This window comes from Ascaphus truei, chromosome 1, assembly GCF_040206685.1.
Source record: "Ascaphus truei isolate aAscTru1 chromosome 1, aAscTru1.hap1, whole genome shotgun sequence".
Lineage (NCBI taxonomy): Eukaryota > Metazoa > Chordata > Amphibia > Anura > Ascaphidae > Ascaphus > Ascaphus truei.
Window position 1 is genome coordinate 129,565,645 of NC_134483.1, and position 16,819 is coordinate 129,582,463.

General features: G+C 38.9%; 1 protein-coding gene across 11 annotated transcripts in view; it reads left to right on the forward strand.

Annotated features, from left to right (window-relative positions):
* The window catches only part of CCDC171 (coiled-coil domain containing 171), a 279,688-nt gene that overhangs the window by 54,634 nt on the left and 208,235 nt on the right, over positions 1 to 16,819 (forward strand). For all 11 annotated transcript variants that reach the window (XM_075594761.1, XM_075594743.1, XM_075594738.1 and 8 more), the window contains 4 exons: positions 2,618 to 2,707; positions 4,063 to 4,263; positions 12,104 to 12,271; positions 15,976 to 16,164. In XM_075594761.1, coding sequence (XP_075450876.1) covers positions 2,618 to 2,707; positions 4,063 to 4,263; positions 12,104 to 12,271; positions 15,976 to 16,164 — 648 coding nt within the window. The remainder of the gene's footprint in view (positions 1 to 2,617; positions 2,708 to 4,062; positions 4,264 to 12,103; positions 12,272 to 15,975; positions 16,165 to 16,819) is intronic.

Sequence of the window (16,819 nt, forward strand, 5' to 3'; positions counted from 1 at the left end):
TTACCATGATCCAAGTTCTAACATGTAAAAATACCAATACTAATAACCATGTATGATTACCAGTATCCAAGTACTAACATCATGTAAGAATTCCAATACTAATAACCTTGCATGATTGCTAGTATCCAATGATTACCAGTATCCAAGTACAAACCTCCCGGTAACAATACTAATGCTAATAACCATGTATGGTTGCTAGTATCCACATACTAACCACCTTGTAAAAATACCAGTAACTAATGCTGATACAGAACATATAACCTTGTTACATTAAAGCTACTGTGCTATTGTTTGTAAATGCTTCATAATGGCTATTGTGCAAAAAAAAATACAAAAATCCATGTATCCTAGTTAAAAATAAGGGTATGTTATGTAAAAATAAAAAATTGTAGGAAAATCTCATATAATAGACTCTGTATATACAGATGCAGCCACCAGTATTAGATCACTTGCCTTGGAAAATCTGGGGCAATCTCACTGTAAATGCCTCAACATTTCCGTGAGATCCCTAACAGCCCAACGGATTAACACAGTGGGGGGTCCCTGCAGTCCCATTCAAACTGAATGGGACTGCAGGGACCCCTGTTGTGTTAATTCTATGGGCCATTAGGAATCTCACAGAAATGTTGAGGCATGTTGAGGCATTTACTGTGAGATGCCTTAGTTTTTACCCAGGCAAGTGATCGGGTACTGGTGGCTGCATCTGTATAAGGTTGAGGCACTCTATCACATCGGTGCCCGCTGTTAGTACAGTGCTGATCTGAAGGTATGTGCGTTAATCGCCTCACCCACTGAAACGACACAAAAATAGCCAAATTGTCACTTCATGAAGGGGTCTTTCCCCCTAAACGTGGTGTGCTTGTTCTGCCACAATAAATCAATGGTTAATATCTTCCTGACTGATATTTTTCTGGCCAGCATGCAATAGAGTTATTTTTGTATAATTTCATGCAATACTGTACCTTCTGTCTCATAGTCCGTATATGTGTTGTAACGTAAATTATATATTTAACACTCTTTGAAATTTAATCCCAGACCACATTGATACCAAAGGGAGAAAGCCTGAGGGGAGGGGCAAACAGAATATCCACTAGCATTTGTTATTCATAGTGGGATTCAAGCATTTTGCATATTCACTCGTTACTTAGAATGTATTACTGTACATGTAAATGTATAGGACCAACAGTAGGAAACTTTGATTTTTTTTATATACGACAGGCAGAGATTTTGTTTTGCACGCAGGAATGTTGGCTTTTTGTATTTCACATGATTAGTTACTCAGTAGTCCGAAAATGATGAATAAAGATAAGGGCATTTGAGCTGGTTCATTATTCATGTTGAACATAACTTATTTTAATTTATTTTCTTTTTTTTTGTCTTAACTATATATTGGCCAAAGAATGTATGTGCTTTAAATATAAATACTGTATATATAAACAATTTTTATTGGAGAAGATGGATGCCAGAAGCATCACCTCAGCATCTGTTGGGATTCTGCAAAGGGATCAAAAAATATATAAAATGTGGAAACAATGACATTTCTAAACAGGAACAACTGCCGTGTCTTTCCCAGGGAAGGGAGAGAACCCAGCGTTAGCAAGTAGTTGAAGGAGCTCTTCTGAGACACAGTGCAGGAAGTCACAGAGTAGCTAGAAACATGTTACCCGCGGCGAGTTGCCCTGAAGATGCAAAGGGATCACATGTTTCTGAGCACAGTTGAGAAGTCGCCTCAGCAGGCCTTGGCTCAGTAACCTGTTCTGCTGCGCATCTGTGCCAAAGGCAGCAGTAAGGGAAAGTCAATGGGGGCGACTGTTAGGAAAGAAAACAGAGAAGGCTGACAGAGAGAAGAACGGTCTGTCGCGGAAAATAAATCGCAGGGCGTGCAAAAGCAACTGATGACTTGCCATGAAGTGTCCCAGTAGGCCTTGCTTGTAAGTGACCCTGAGGATATGTCATGCAAGGCAAAGGATGGCTCAGTACACTCTTGGTATATGATAATACACTTATATGCCCTTTCTAGTTCTCCCTGCTTGGATTGCTGTTCCCTGAGGTTGCTGTGAAATGTGCCTCGTTTCTTTAACCACTTCTCTGCCAGAAGGACCTGTAATGCATTGCAAAGAGATGAAACGTCACCTTCAAAACCACATTGCAAAGGAGCCTTGGAGACCCCTTCTATCCCAAAAGAATATGGGGTCTATATATAACAGCAAAAGTAGTAGTATTATTTCTGGGGCAAAAGAAAAATTCTATTTTTAATAGTATCCCTATATGGGGCAGATTTTTTTTGTCTCAGAAATGCACCACTTTTGCCTTATTTTGCCAATTTTGTCCATATAGGAAAAATAATTATACAAGATTTATCAAAGAAAAAAAAGGCTCATTGTTTTGACTGGGATTCCTTTCTCGTAGTAATCTTAGGGCTTTTTGTTTTGTTTTTTTGCTCCATTTTTGCATCTGGGAGACTGATAAATGGATACCTTTCAGTGATAATACAAATGTATTCACGAAACAATACAGTTTGAGTAGCTACCAAGTAGACTTAAATTATTTATTTTTTGTTAATGACAATGAATCTACCCCAAAGTAAGAAAACAACGTCTCATTTTTTTTCCACCAGCTAGAGAAAGCAAAAAGTGCCTGTGCGAGAATGAGTGAAGAATTTGAGTCTTCAAAACAGATGATACGATCACTGTGTACAAACCTGGAGGTACTGTAATGTTTTATAAATGATGCATCCTTTCTCTGTCTCTCTTCCCTTTCTCTCTTACACAAAAATAAAGGCTTATATTTCATAAACTATGCTGAAGGAGTGGCTCAGTTAGTGAAGACACTGGGGCTAATTCTGTATGGTGTGATGGTGTGATGGTGCAGTTGACGTGCTATCAATCCTTACAGAATAAGGGCCACTGACTGATAACAGCAGTACTGAGTTTGAATCAGGGGAACCTGGTTCAATAGAGAGGGAGTACCCCCCGAGGGGGTGTTGGAAAAACCCTGCAACAACGCCTAGGAGGGCAATAGTAGATGGTGTAATAGTGACTCCCCGGACTATTTATTAAGGGCGGTGCTAGCAGGGAATTGGATATTTGAATAGCTGAGGAAAGAAAGAGTCCCTTGAAACTGCACTAAGAAACACTTTAATTACCGTAATCAAAATTAACATATTATAGTTGAGGCTTAAGTAGAATGTCGAAGAAATAATGAACCATATAAAATCAATTAAAAGAAGAGATGCGTATAGAACGTATGTTGGTGTGTCACCAATATTACTAATAAATTATATTCATACAATTGAATTGAATACAACTATGGTGAATGTACCACCTAATATGAACACACGTCTATGGTGAGCAACAAATGTACTGTACGGGCAGATATACCACTCCCTGCTGAATTAATATCAGGTATAGTCTCTTCAATTAGAGGTGGTAAATCAGTTTGGCAGAAAGCAGAGTACTTGATTTTGCCCTTCCAGGTGTACAGGTTCTGATAGATTGAACCCGCACCTAAAGAGCAGACAGACGGCAAGTTATTTTGACTCTAAAGATATAATATCTAGCTGCTAAGTATAACTACTGCCTAGTGTTTGAAAACTTTAGTTAGCATGTACTGATACTGTCAGAATTTAAGACCGTTAGTCTTCAAAACAAGATGTATATTTCTCCAAGAGAAATGGGGCTCCTAGAACTGTAAATTATATCTTTGAAACAACAAACTATTAAATTGGTAAACATGCTTTCAAATCCCCCATACCATTTGTGGCTGGGACAGTGTTAGTGAAGTGTTCCATACAGTACTCCATAAAACTGAAGGATCTTTAGTACAGCGATTCCTCTTTTTGTTTTCTTTACTTTTTGTGTTTAATGCTTCCTATATTGCAAAGAAATTAAATTCAATGTGTACTGTCTATATGTGAATGTTTATTGTATGAAGTTATAGGGTTGTCAACTATTAACAAAATGAAGTAATTAGCAATTTTGCTAACTTTAATTTCTTTATAGAGATGACAAATTGAGGTTGTGGGGAAGATCTTTGATTTGTTGTATCTCTTTTGCTCGGTAGAATACTCGTGCAGAACTGGGGAATGCCAAGATGGAGTTAAACCACCTGTTCACAAAGAGTGCAGACAGAGAATCTTTAATAAACACTTTTAAAATGGACTTGGAGAAAGCTCAGCGTGGTTGGGAGAAAGAGAAACTGAGAGTCTCGGAGTCTGAAAATGAAATCCTGAAGCTTACCAGGGCTTACCAGAAGGATATGGAGGTATTACCAGATGCAAGCTAGCTGTCAGAAAGAGCATTCATCTAATATGCATTTTATACATTTACATATTTCCTGCTGTCACGTTGAGATTTATCCAATTTATTTCCAGAAGACATTTATTAGTGGGAGAAAAAAATGCAAAAAAAGAAATGTACTCATATATTTTAATGAGAATCTTATACCAGTTTTACTTTAGTGAGTATCTATTTTAACTTTTTTAAACTTAAATATATCTTTCACTTAGGCAGTCTCTGAAAGATTCAAACATGTTGTCAATACAGTTATAAGAACAGATCTTTTGCATATGGGGCTTTTTTGATCACTGTAAGGCCCCAGTAATATCACCCAGAATGGTGGTGTTCATTTCTTTATTTACTGCTGAAGTGCAAAGCGTTTACACATGGACTGAGAGTAAAACAAATGTAGGTACGTCGGAGCCACAATTGCAAACTTTCATCAACATGATCAAAGTTAAAAAGTACGTAATTGATATTTATGACTCTACGGCTTCAGGTGCAGGTACCTCATACCAGATCCAAATGCATTTTTTCTTTTTCAAATTCTATCTATTTTATGTTTGATCTGTTAAGTTTTACATTATTACATCACAAACATTTGTAGTGGAACTCAAATATCAGAGGCAGAGGTTGTATATCCTCTCCTGCTGCCTCTTTTATTTCCTGTGCTTCCCATGCCACATTCTACTGCTTTACCCCCCACCCCCATTTAACAACACTTTAATCTTGGGTACAATTAGCTGGGTCATCCTTCTCAACACTCCAGGCTATTCCAAAGCACACAGGTCATGTAGGTGTCAGTTACCTAGAAATTACAACTTCTGCTTTAATCTAGCCCATATTAATTGGTAATCATCCCAATATTTGTATTATTCAAACATTATTGGGGAAATCTCAGCACATTCCAGAAAGAGTATTAGAGGGTTAGACTGTTTTATCATGAACGTGGAACTCAACCACAAAAGAATACTCCAAAGAGGCTAAAATAACATGAGGGAGGGGGGGTATGGGGGGGGAGTTTGAAGCATATCAGAAAGTAGAAAAGAAAGTAAAGGTCCTTACTTACTTTTAAATTGTGGTACAGGGCAACCCCTCCAAGGATTCTGTCCCATTACACATCAAATATTGGATTTGCAGTAATGTAACACATCATGTACAGTTTTTTTTTTAATTGTTCCTTTTAACCATTGAAGATAAATATCCTTGGCTACAACAGCAAATATGATAGAATATATGCCGTTTTTTATTAGAGGACCCCAAATTTAAAGTCCCCCAAACTCGATTATAAATTTATATATTTTTTAAAGTACCTTTCAGGGCATCTTAAATGTACAATTGTGAATTTTCTATTCATATTTCTCCATAAGAGAAAACAACTGGATCATTTTCTATTGTATGGGATAAAAAAAAAAAAAAAGTCATTTGTCTTTCAAAAAATATATAAAGTTCCAAGTAAATAGATCTGGAGCTTGAAATTAAGTATTAACATTCTCAATTGACATTGGGGCCTATGCAGAGAGCAGCGAATTTTAAAATTGGCGAATTTATTAAAAAGTAGCTTTTTTGGAGAGTTTTATTCTCCATATGCAGAAAAGTGCGAATTCTGCTATGTTTAACATGGATGCGTGTGGCGAGTTTAAATTGGCGAGATGCGCGCTTCAGAAACGTGTAAAAACAAATTCGCGCCTTTTTTTTCCCTTTGCAATGGCCGCGAGCGGCAGCTTCTTGCCAGTTTTTTCTGGCGAGGCAAAAAGGAGACAATCGCGCCATTTTTTTGGCGCGAACAGCCACTAGATGCCGTTCGCGCCTCTCTGCATACGGATATTTTTAAAACTGGCGAGATTGAGGTTCTCGCCAGCCGCGAGGCGAGTTTTACAAATAGAAAAGAAAAATTGGCGCGTTTTTCGGAACTCGCCATTTTCTGCTGCTTTCTGCGCTATTTTCTCCAAAAAATGGCGGATTTCGAAATAGCGCTGCTCTCTGCATAGGCCCCATTGTCTTTTATATCTGTCTTTTTGCCTTGAATTCCTTCTCTCGCTGCTATTAAAAAAAACAAAACAAAAAAACAATGCCTTTATTGCTGCCAATGATGCCAAAGCTTTCCCTTTATTACCTTAAGCATGAAAAATGAGCAGTGGGACATAAGTTAATGAAGACAAATACAAACTATTTTCACTTGAGAGATCCTTTAATACGGCCTTCATGTGGTGTGAATTATCGAGTCAAGTAGCAACCAGAAATAACGTGAAGTCCTAGTTATTTTGCCACCACAAATTAGAGAGTTTTTGCTACAGGCTTAGCAGCTTAGAGCCATATGTATCTCTCAATGTAGCAATCCCTCCGCGTATATTTCCTTTTAAACATGCCTTCAGCAATATTGTCTTAAGTTGAAGGAGTGAGACTGTCTTAGAAAAGAGATGGCAACAATAATAAATGTGATCCTCATTTAAAGATTTTTTATATGTAACATCTGCCTGCAATAGGCAGACCACAGACTGGATCCCAGGCCATGTCTGTCATTGTATGCTTTTCAGTGCTCCAGGTCCACCAACACATAGCTCTACAGTACAACACACATTGGTTCTTTCAGTGGTTTGCTATATATGTATATGTAAAGCTCCTTGATATGTAAGAATATGCCATCAAGCCCATTACCTTTTCCAATAGTTCATATTTACTGTAGATTCAATGTTAACATTGCAGTGCCTCTTCTATCGTTGATAATACAGCCGAAGACAGGGGAAAAATGATAGCTATATATATATATATATATATATATATATATATATATATATATATTTTTTTTTTTTTTTATATATATATATATATATACAGTGGTTGACAAATCACCAAAAAATCTACTCGCCACCTAGTACCAAACGTGTACTGCTTGGGCCAATATTTACTCGCCCGGGGGTTAAATCCACTCGCCCAGGGCGAGCAAATGTATAGGTTTGTCGAACACTGTATATATATATATAGCTATCATATATATAGCTATCATATATATATAATAATTTTTTTTTTTTTTTTTTCAAACGTTTTTATTAGGCAAAAGTGTATATATACAACCAGTCATCGTTTATACAAAGCCTAATACACATGTTTTTTCAAACATAAAGAAAGACAGAATAGAACATCGCCATATACGGTGAGGCCTCATGGCCACACTTTAGGCCTCGACTGACAAGAAAAGTCGAAAGAGAGGCTGGAAAAAGAGAAAAAATAAGGGTGGAAGAGGGTGGTAGGAGGAGAGGGGGACTCTCTCCGACCGCCAGGAGTTGAAACTAATATAACAGTGGTTACAACTACCGGATCCAGCTGGTCACACCAGAAAAATAGTTTCCGAGTCAATGTCTTAACCACAAATCCCATGTTTCATAGAATTCCGAGGTTGATTGCTTTAGGAAAGCTGTCAACTTTTCCATCAGCATAACCTCGTTGATCCTTTTTTTTTTTTAATAGTTTGTTTAGAGGGAGGGGACACCTTCCTCCAGGAGGCCGCCACGGCGCATCTTGCCGCAGTAAGAATGAAGGAGATTAATTTCCTTATTGGCCGGTCAATTTTCTCAATCGTCCGTGCCAACAGGTAGGTCAGTGGATCAATAGGTACTGTGAGGTCCGTTACTTCTTTTATAATAGTTTGTACCGAAAGCCAATATTTCTGAATTTCCGGACATGTCCACCAGATGTGGGCCATGTCCCCTTTTTGTCCACAGTCTCTCCAGCATACAGTAGATCGAAGGCCAGCGGGTAGATTTGTTTTAATCTCGCTGGGGTAAGATGCCAATGAAATAGTATCTTATAAATGTTTTCTTTTGTCGTGGTACATATGGAAGTCCTTGCAGCAAAATCCCATATATTTTCCCAATCCTCTCTGTCTATATTAATATTTAAATCTGCTGCCCATTTGAGAATATATTCATGATCAGGTAGATTTGCTGCCATCTCCATTCCAGCATATATTTTGGTTATTAGACCTTTTTGATGAGTGCTGTTTTGACACAGCTTCTCTAAGTTTGTGAGAGGGGGAAATTCTAATTGTGGGGATATTTTTTGTAGGAAATGTCTAATTTGGAGATATTTGAACATATCCAATTCTGGTGCTGTAAATTTAGTTCGCAAATCCTGAAAGCTCAAGATCTTCCCGTCACTCAGTAGGTCCGCAATCGCCTTGATCCCCCTTAATTTAAATTGGTTAAATTGCTTAAATTCGCATCCAGGGGGAAATTTAGGGTTATTCATAATCGGGGTGAGCTGTGAGCCTTTAGATGAGAGCTTGTACTTAGTTGTGCACTTCGTCCAGATTTCCCAGGTATGTCTCATAGCTACCAGCTCAAACCTATTTGGTTGCATATCCCCCCCATCAATACTCCAAAGGCAAGCCAGCAGAGAAGCATTTTAGCATAGTGAGATTCTCTGGCTAACCAACAATAGCTTTCTATATATTTGAAGATTCCTACGGCTCTTCTTTTTGTTGAGAAAATAGAATTTAGTAGCAGAAATCTGCCGATCACTGCAATGTTCGAAAATGTTGCACATCCCTTTGGCTTCTAATTCACAGTAATTAACATTAGTCCCTTTGGTTGTTACGTTTTTGGTTGAATAGAGGAAATTAGTGCATCAGTGGCAGAAGGTAGGTTCAGCCAATATAAGGAAGTCAAAAACATATTTTATGAGCTGCAAAGAAGGAGCTTTGTGATGTTGGATGCAGCTAGTCACAATAATTGTTTCTAGGTATTATTATTACCATTTGTGAAGTGCCAACGTATTCCGCAGCTCGGTACAATGGGGTACAGTGTTGTATACATTAAAGATCTATAAAAAGTTACATACAGGGGCAGACAAACATGCACAAACAGATACAAAGAGGTAATGAGTGCCCTACTTGTGAGAGTTTACAATCTAGAGGCAATATGGTATTATGGTATGCGCCAACGGGAGCGTGCTGTCCATTCTTGGCCCAGGTAATGGGGAAGAACCTTCAGATGGATTGGCACACCATAGTTGCCCATTACTACTGAGTAATGCGGATTACTGAAACATAATGCATCTCTGGTACGTTCACACCTACTGTACCATTCAGCACCCTTTTTCATAGGGTACCATTGAAAGTATAAGGAGGTGTAAATCGGGCATTCCCATGGGATAGATTTAAAGTTGTCTGTGCTTGCAATGTAAACACCATTGAGTTGTACGAGGCGTAATATTTCATATGCAGTTTTGAACCTCTATATAGTACACCACTGTTTTGAACTGCAGTCATATCAAGCACCCCAACCATAGCAATCCTCACAGTTTACTCCTGCTTGAAACTTTTTTCCACAACCAACATACATTACACAATTAATCCAGTAAATATAGATTTTGTTTTTATCCAAGCCATACCTTGTATCAAGCTAATTACTCTGAGATACACGAATGTGAGAGCCAACTGAGCAGAAAGGAAATATTCTTTCTGTCCTCCTTGTAAGTGCGGACTTTAAATTGTATCCATGTGAAGCAGCTGGAATAGTTCTAGACATCAGATAATGATTAAAGCTAAGGAAACTAGAAGCCTGACTGGATTGTAAAGTCAGCATGTCTACAGCCTTGTGGTCGGGTTCAACATGTGTGAATTGATCCTGGTTCCCGGCATTCCTATCCCATGCCAAATGGATGATTACCATGCTTGGATTATCACAGTCCAAGCAAATGGGACGTAATGGCGACAGACTGAATTATTGCATGCGGAAAATGCTGAGTGCATTATTTGCTATGCCTTTTACTAACCGTCTGCTAATAGGCAGGTGACATTTTTTTAAACCAATTCTTGGAATGCAAAATATAATTAATTAGCTTTAAAATATAGACATTCTTTAAGGATACATTCACAAATGTTTTCTTCAGCATATCACCTTGCTTATTTTGTGACTTTCCCTTTTGCTGGTATCTATATATATTTTTTTCTCCTCGAACCACATTGTATATATTTTTTATGGTTCATAAAAAGATGAGTAAATGCAGACACACCTACTTTTCGAACCGGCTCACCTTACTGCCACTCTTCTGGTTTGTGGCTTTGTTTTTAGTTGAGATGGTAAAACTGTGGCACCTTCAGCCTGTCCACAGTGGTATGTCATGCCTTCTAATGCTGCTTGTTTTTGTTTCTATATTGCTAGTTTGTTCAGTTAATTTGAAAGGTAGATATTGCATTCTTACTTGGCATTCTGGCAAAGGCACACGTGCTGCTTACAAGGTTAGTGCTACACCTCTGGACTTTTGATTAGTTTACTGTAGGTTGCCTAACACTCATTTTTACTTGCACCCCCACTAGATTATATACAGTAGCACTTCTTTTGACCCAGGTCCACGGAAGCAGAATGTTATCCAAGTTGGGAATTTCCATATAGTGAATATATCAGAAGGCATGATCTGTGATTAACATACTTGCCCCTCTTATTAAAGCACATTGGAAATGTATTACATTTAAAATACTCACCTAAGTAACATCCTGCTTACCATATTTTTTTGTTCCATAGTTTTTTAATGTAGACTAAGGCTAAGGCCCCGCTCCCAGAGTTAGCGCGCCCGCACTGCAGACAGGCGGTGCGCTGACACTACACACACCGCGATATGCGGTCTGTAGGGAGCGGGAGCCAGAGCGGGAGGTGGGCGGGAGTGGGAGGTTTGACAGGGAGGGGGGGCGTGGCTTGAGCGGAGGGACCCGCTACTCTCCCCCCCCCCCTCCCTCCCTCCCTCCACGGGCTGCAGGAGGGAGCTGCTGATGGTAAGTAAAACACACACACACGCAGGCACTCATACACAGACACACACAGACAGAGGCAGGCACGCACGCACTCAGACACACACACACAGACAGGCACTTACGCTTTCACTCCACACTCCTCCCCGCTCCCCGAAGCCTCTCCTCCCGAAGCCTCCCCTCCCCATTGGCTCATAGCCACACCACGTGACGCGTCAACGCTAGACATCACCATTTTCTTGTGTCCCCTAGCGGCTGACGCGCCACAGCGTGTAGTGCGCTGTGCCGCCAGGGGGGACCGGGACCGGCTCGCGAGGATTCCCCTGCTGGTGGGGAACTCGAGTGTGGCCGCCCGCGCCAACGAGCGCAGCTGGACCGAGGCCTAAGCGTGAGGATGTTGATCTCTCTTGCTTTCGCCAGTAGTGTGGGATCGCTGTGTTGCTCTCCTTGTGACCCTGGCAAGTCACTTCATCTCTCTCCACTTCACACACCAAATATTAGAATATATGCTCTTTGTGGTAGGGCACCCAGTGGGCCTTCACTATTCTATGTACAATGCTGCACACTGCCAGCACTATGGAAGAAGAATTATATTATGTGTGTACTGTACCTAGTGATAATGTATAGCAAGGTTTGTCTGTGTGATGGTATACTTGGACTCAATAGAAAAATGAAATGCAGATGTCAATGTACCTCTCCCAGTAAGATGTGTTGATCTGTATAGCACAAAACAAAGTAATGTGTTAAATTGCCCTCCACTACTTGTTTGGTTAAGAGGTAGCATGGGAATATGAACCCTAATATGTTCATATCTAGGGTCCACAGATGGCTAGGACTGCCTCTGGGCGTTTGCTAGGGACATAGGCTCCAAGCTGTAAGGTTATTAACAACCAGAATATGGTTCATGCTTTTCTTTCATTAACAAAAACAACCTCCTCTTTTTAAGACCTAAAGGAATTTTGACCTGATTGACATACATTTCCCATCCATTTTTAATAGTGCACACAGCCTTTTTTCAGGCTACTACTTTATGAACTAAAGATCTCCTTTATTTATGTTATTTCCCTTTCTCTCCTAGGAGAAGCTGACTTTCCTACACGGCTTATACCAGCGTTTGGTAGCAGGCTGCGTGCTAATTAAACAGCCAGAAAGCATGTTGGGTAAATTCTCCTGGCCAGAGCTCTGCGTAGTCTTGCAGGAGAATGTTGATGTCCTGATCTCAGACCTTAACCGGGCTAATGAAAAGGTAACTATTCTCTTGTGACCACCTACCTTTATTAAATCCAGTGACTTCTGTCCACATCAAGTATCATTAAGAGGTGCCAACATTCATCTTATTTCAAAAAGACTTTGCTCGTGAATAATTCAACACCATTAATTATTGCTTGCCTACATCTCGGTTTGATGCTGCTACTGTGGACACATAAATGTGACTGAAGCCTGTACAAAGTCTCCAAGCTCCACTTTCCGTACAGGACATGCTAATGCTACTAGCCAGCAAGAGCCGCAGGGACCTAATTAAAAGAAAATAAATTAATCTTACTGATGAGGCAATTCAAAGGACGTAGTCATTTACACTAATAAACCAACTCTTTAACTTGGCATAAAGCAGAAACAAGAGGCAACGACTCAAGGAACATCAACTTGGGGAATAAAATGTATATCAAATCTGGAGAGATTTTGACATGTCAATATGAAGTTTCTTGTTATGTACAGTTCTTTAGAAACGTAACATTTATTCCTCCAGTGGAGGAGGTTAAACAAACCCAAAGACAGCAATGCATTCTTTGTGTCTCAATCTCGGTCTGGGTTAAACATATTATTTGCTGTCATTTATTAATCAAAATCATTTAGGTCAGTCCCTTTTGCAGTATCCAAAGCATGGATAAGTTTTATTTTCACCCCTCAGACTACCAAGTCAATGGATAACTCAGAAGCTAATATGCATGCAGACACTGATTTATTCATGCAGTGTCTGGCTAATGTTCTGTCTTAGGAAACATAAACATAGAAACTGGCACTTCAGTAAACTTGTTCATCAGTAAGATACATTTATTTGAAAAGAATCGACGTGGACCTTGGTCAAGGTGTTAGGACCAAAACGTAGATCCTTTAAAAATAATTTGACCTTTCTGATGAACAAATCCATTGGAGTGCCGGTCTCTATGTTTGTTTCCTGCTATAACTCCAGTTGTTAGAGGATTTCTGCGCACCCGTGGCAGACCTCCTGGTTATTGTAAGTGCACCTTCTTTGTTCTTTAATGTTCTGTCTTAAACAGTCTAAAACTCTATTTTATTTCCTGAGTATGGAAAAAGCTCTGCTACCATTTTTAACATTTCCTAGAAACAACAGGTCGCAAAAAAGTCCTGTGTGTCTTGCCCATATAAATAATCTTTGGCTCACAGAAGGTTGTCAATAAAGACTGTAGTTAGACCAGTGAAAAGGTGCCACACTTTTAGAAATGATGACCTTCATTTTTTTTTTTACATGTATATCTATACTATGTACTAGCATTGCTCCTATTTTATCTTGTAAAAAAAAAAGAAAACAAATCTAAATACATACATGTACAAGTTAGAAGAAGGGATCCTTTAGCTTTGTGGACCTGTATGCATAAACACCTGTTATCTCTCCCTGTGATGTGTTTGATCTTTTTCTCACTTGCATTTGTTAATACTGTATTCTTGCACTTTCATAGTATACAAAAATAGCATAAAAATGGTGAATCTCCATAAAGCCACCTTACTAAGAGGGGCTTTTTGCTCCATCGAGTGAGAATAAATTGTCAGAAAGAAAGACGTCGGATAGTTTAAAGCATAAATCCCCTTAACTAGACCCCCTTTCTTTATAGGATTGGAACCGGGGGAGGGTCTCTGTAGTTGGACCGCACTTTTTAGCACTGAAGACCCCCCTTGTTCCTGAAATAATTGCCACTAAGTTACAGGTACTGGGTTTTAAATGGGATTTAAATGGCTGTCCTATAGGAAGACGCAACCAATGATGTTGCGGATTCCTATTGGGCTGAGATTTGACAGCCATTCTGTTTTCCCTGGAGGGAGATTTAAACCTGGTAACTTTACCAGTACGTGTCTCGGGAACTGTGAGGTTCTCCGGAGCAGAAAAGAGCACTGTAAAGTTTTGGAAAACCCACCAGTTCCCATCCTGTATACAGTACAACAATTGGTGGGTAAAAAAAAAATCAGTAGGGTGGATTGCTGCGTGAAGGGCAAAATAACCCAAAACACACACAATTCATTCTGGAGTATTTTAGCAGAGAAATTGGATTTAAAATGCCTACATAGTCATATGAGCATGTTCTATTATATCTATAATATATATATATATATATATATATATATATATATATATATATATATATATATATATATATATCTGTTTCCACTTACCATACTGTAAAGGCTTCTATAAATGTAACCAAAAAGTTCTGGTTGTAGCACATACCTCATGCAATAAACTCTTGTCAATATGGGCTCTTTTGTATTGGTCAGTGATGTCTGACAGAAAATGTCCAGATCTAGACTACACGAACATCATGTTCTTATGGAGCTGGAATGGAAACAATTGTTTTGCATACTTTTCTCATATGGTGGAGTCATAAACAGCTTTGTTGGCCATAGTTCAAAACCAGGCCAGTTTGCTTGCAATTGATCATCTTGGCATTTTTCTTGAGCACTGTCCCTGTAGATTCCAAGGGAAAGTTCCAAGATGTTGTGTTCAACTAGGGGTAATTCAGGTCAATGAAAGGGCTGTCCTAGCACGAAAATCTTGCTGGAGTGACTTGCATTTCCAAACAGAGAAGAATTGTATATAATGTCATATAACCAAAACCTGAAATACATCATTAGGAAATTAGAACGTTTTTGGGGCAATTGCACAAAACATTTGTAAATGCAAAACCGGGATTTGGTTGGGTTTTGTAAGCCCTTCTATGCAATACATTAGGATAATAGATGGGATAGAAATTGACCTGAAAAAACATTGTAGCATTTATCAGGTTGATTAAAAAATCATAATGTCAGTGCCCTGTGGTTGGGTTATTATTTGATAATATGAGATATAACTTAAGTACCAATGGAAATTTGACATAACCTACAGTAGAGAAGTTAGATTCAAATTAGGACACATCCTTTTGGAACCACAATGTATATGTGAACTCGTCAGGAGGAAGAAAGATGGTATGTTACAGAGAACGCAATATTAGTAGATAGAAGCATACTCTTCATTCCTGCTACATCAGATCGTTTAAAGGTTTCTGATCAAGCTCCCCTAAAAAATTATAAGTCAAATAATCGTCAGGTATCACATTTTCCTTGTCTTGTACACAAGTAAGGTTTTTGTGAGCACTATGAGTTGGTTATGGTAACAGTTAAACTTCTACTACCCAGGCTTACAGAATACAATTTCTCAATGTAACTCCAAACCCCTGCATGTATCAGAGTTTGAGTACTGGGGATTACGTAGCCAAATAATACTCGTTTAGCCTAGTATTCTAAATTCTTCCATTCTAGTTACCATGCACCTACATGTGCCCAACCAAGTGGCACTGCTCCCTTCTGTGGAAGTAAAGGGTGTAAAATACTTGTGTGCAGGATCATATTTTCCCAACTCAAGAGTTCAATTCTACCGACAGGATTGTAGAATAAACCAAACCATCTGCTTGTTATTTCTACTTAGGACTCTGTATAAAGCACCTGAAACCTGGACACGCAGGGTTGTGCTTAAAATCTTATCTGTTGGTCCTTAGGATTGTAGTGAGGCTGTAATAGGTTTTCCACTACTGAAATCTCCCCTTTCATTTTCTTTTACACATTGGCACGCAAACAAGTCTTAGGAGATTTCTCTTCAGAAATGTAAAAAAAAAAAAAATGAAAATACAAGACCAACTGTTGACAAGAGGTCTCTTTCTCTTCCACTCGGCAACCAACTAGGTATCCCATCTTGAGTATGTTTGTAAGAACAAGGCTGATGTTATGAGGGAGCTGCAGCAAAACCATGAAGACTCACTCAACAAGCTGACTGACCAGATGAAAGTGCAGGAAAGCTGCTGGCAGAAACAGAGGAGGGATTTGGAACAGCATTACTGTGTTCTCCTCGGGGAGGTTCAAGCAAGGGCACAGGTACAGAACTGCAGCCAGAATGCTGTTAACTCTCTTTTTTTTTTTCTTGCTTTAAATATTTCAGTATATTATTTCAAAACCTATAAAGTGGTTCCAGAGTTTCAATATAATTTAAAGTTTCTTGGGACTTTGTCTAAAAAACAAATTGCGTGTGTGTGTGTGTGTGTATTTATCCTTCCCTTTATGAAAAAAATAACTAATTTTGCAAGGTAATACATTCCAGAAATACATGGTTTAATAGGATCCTGCTGCTTCATTTCCCTTGTAATTATGTAATAACTTTTTTCCCCAGAATTGCCTGTACTATTGAACTTGCATATCCTTCTACTGTAGAAAGTGTCAACTTTGAGAATTGTACAAAAAATGGGACTTTGTGTGCTAAAAGAAATTTTGGAAAATGAAACTGCCAAGCCCAGTGTTTTTGTGTACTAATGTACCTCATTATACAGTGGAGTATAAATTGGGTCCAGGCTTAAGTAAAATTGTGCTAAGCAAACCGTGAGGCACATTTAAGAAAACAGGCCTGAAAGCGCTGTACGCTAGGACTTAGTAGCATTAGGTACATTTAAGTCTTGTTTACTTCTGAGTAAAAATAGAACGTGAAGTGCAGGAAGTATAATTTGTGGAGATGACATAATCCAATAATAAGATTCTT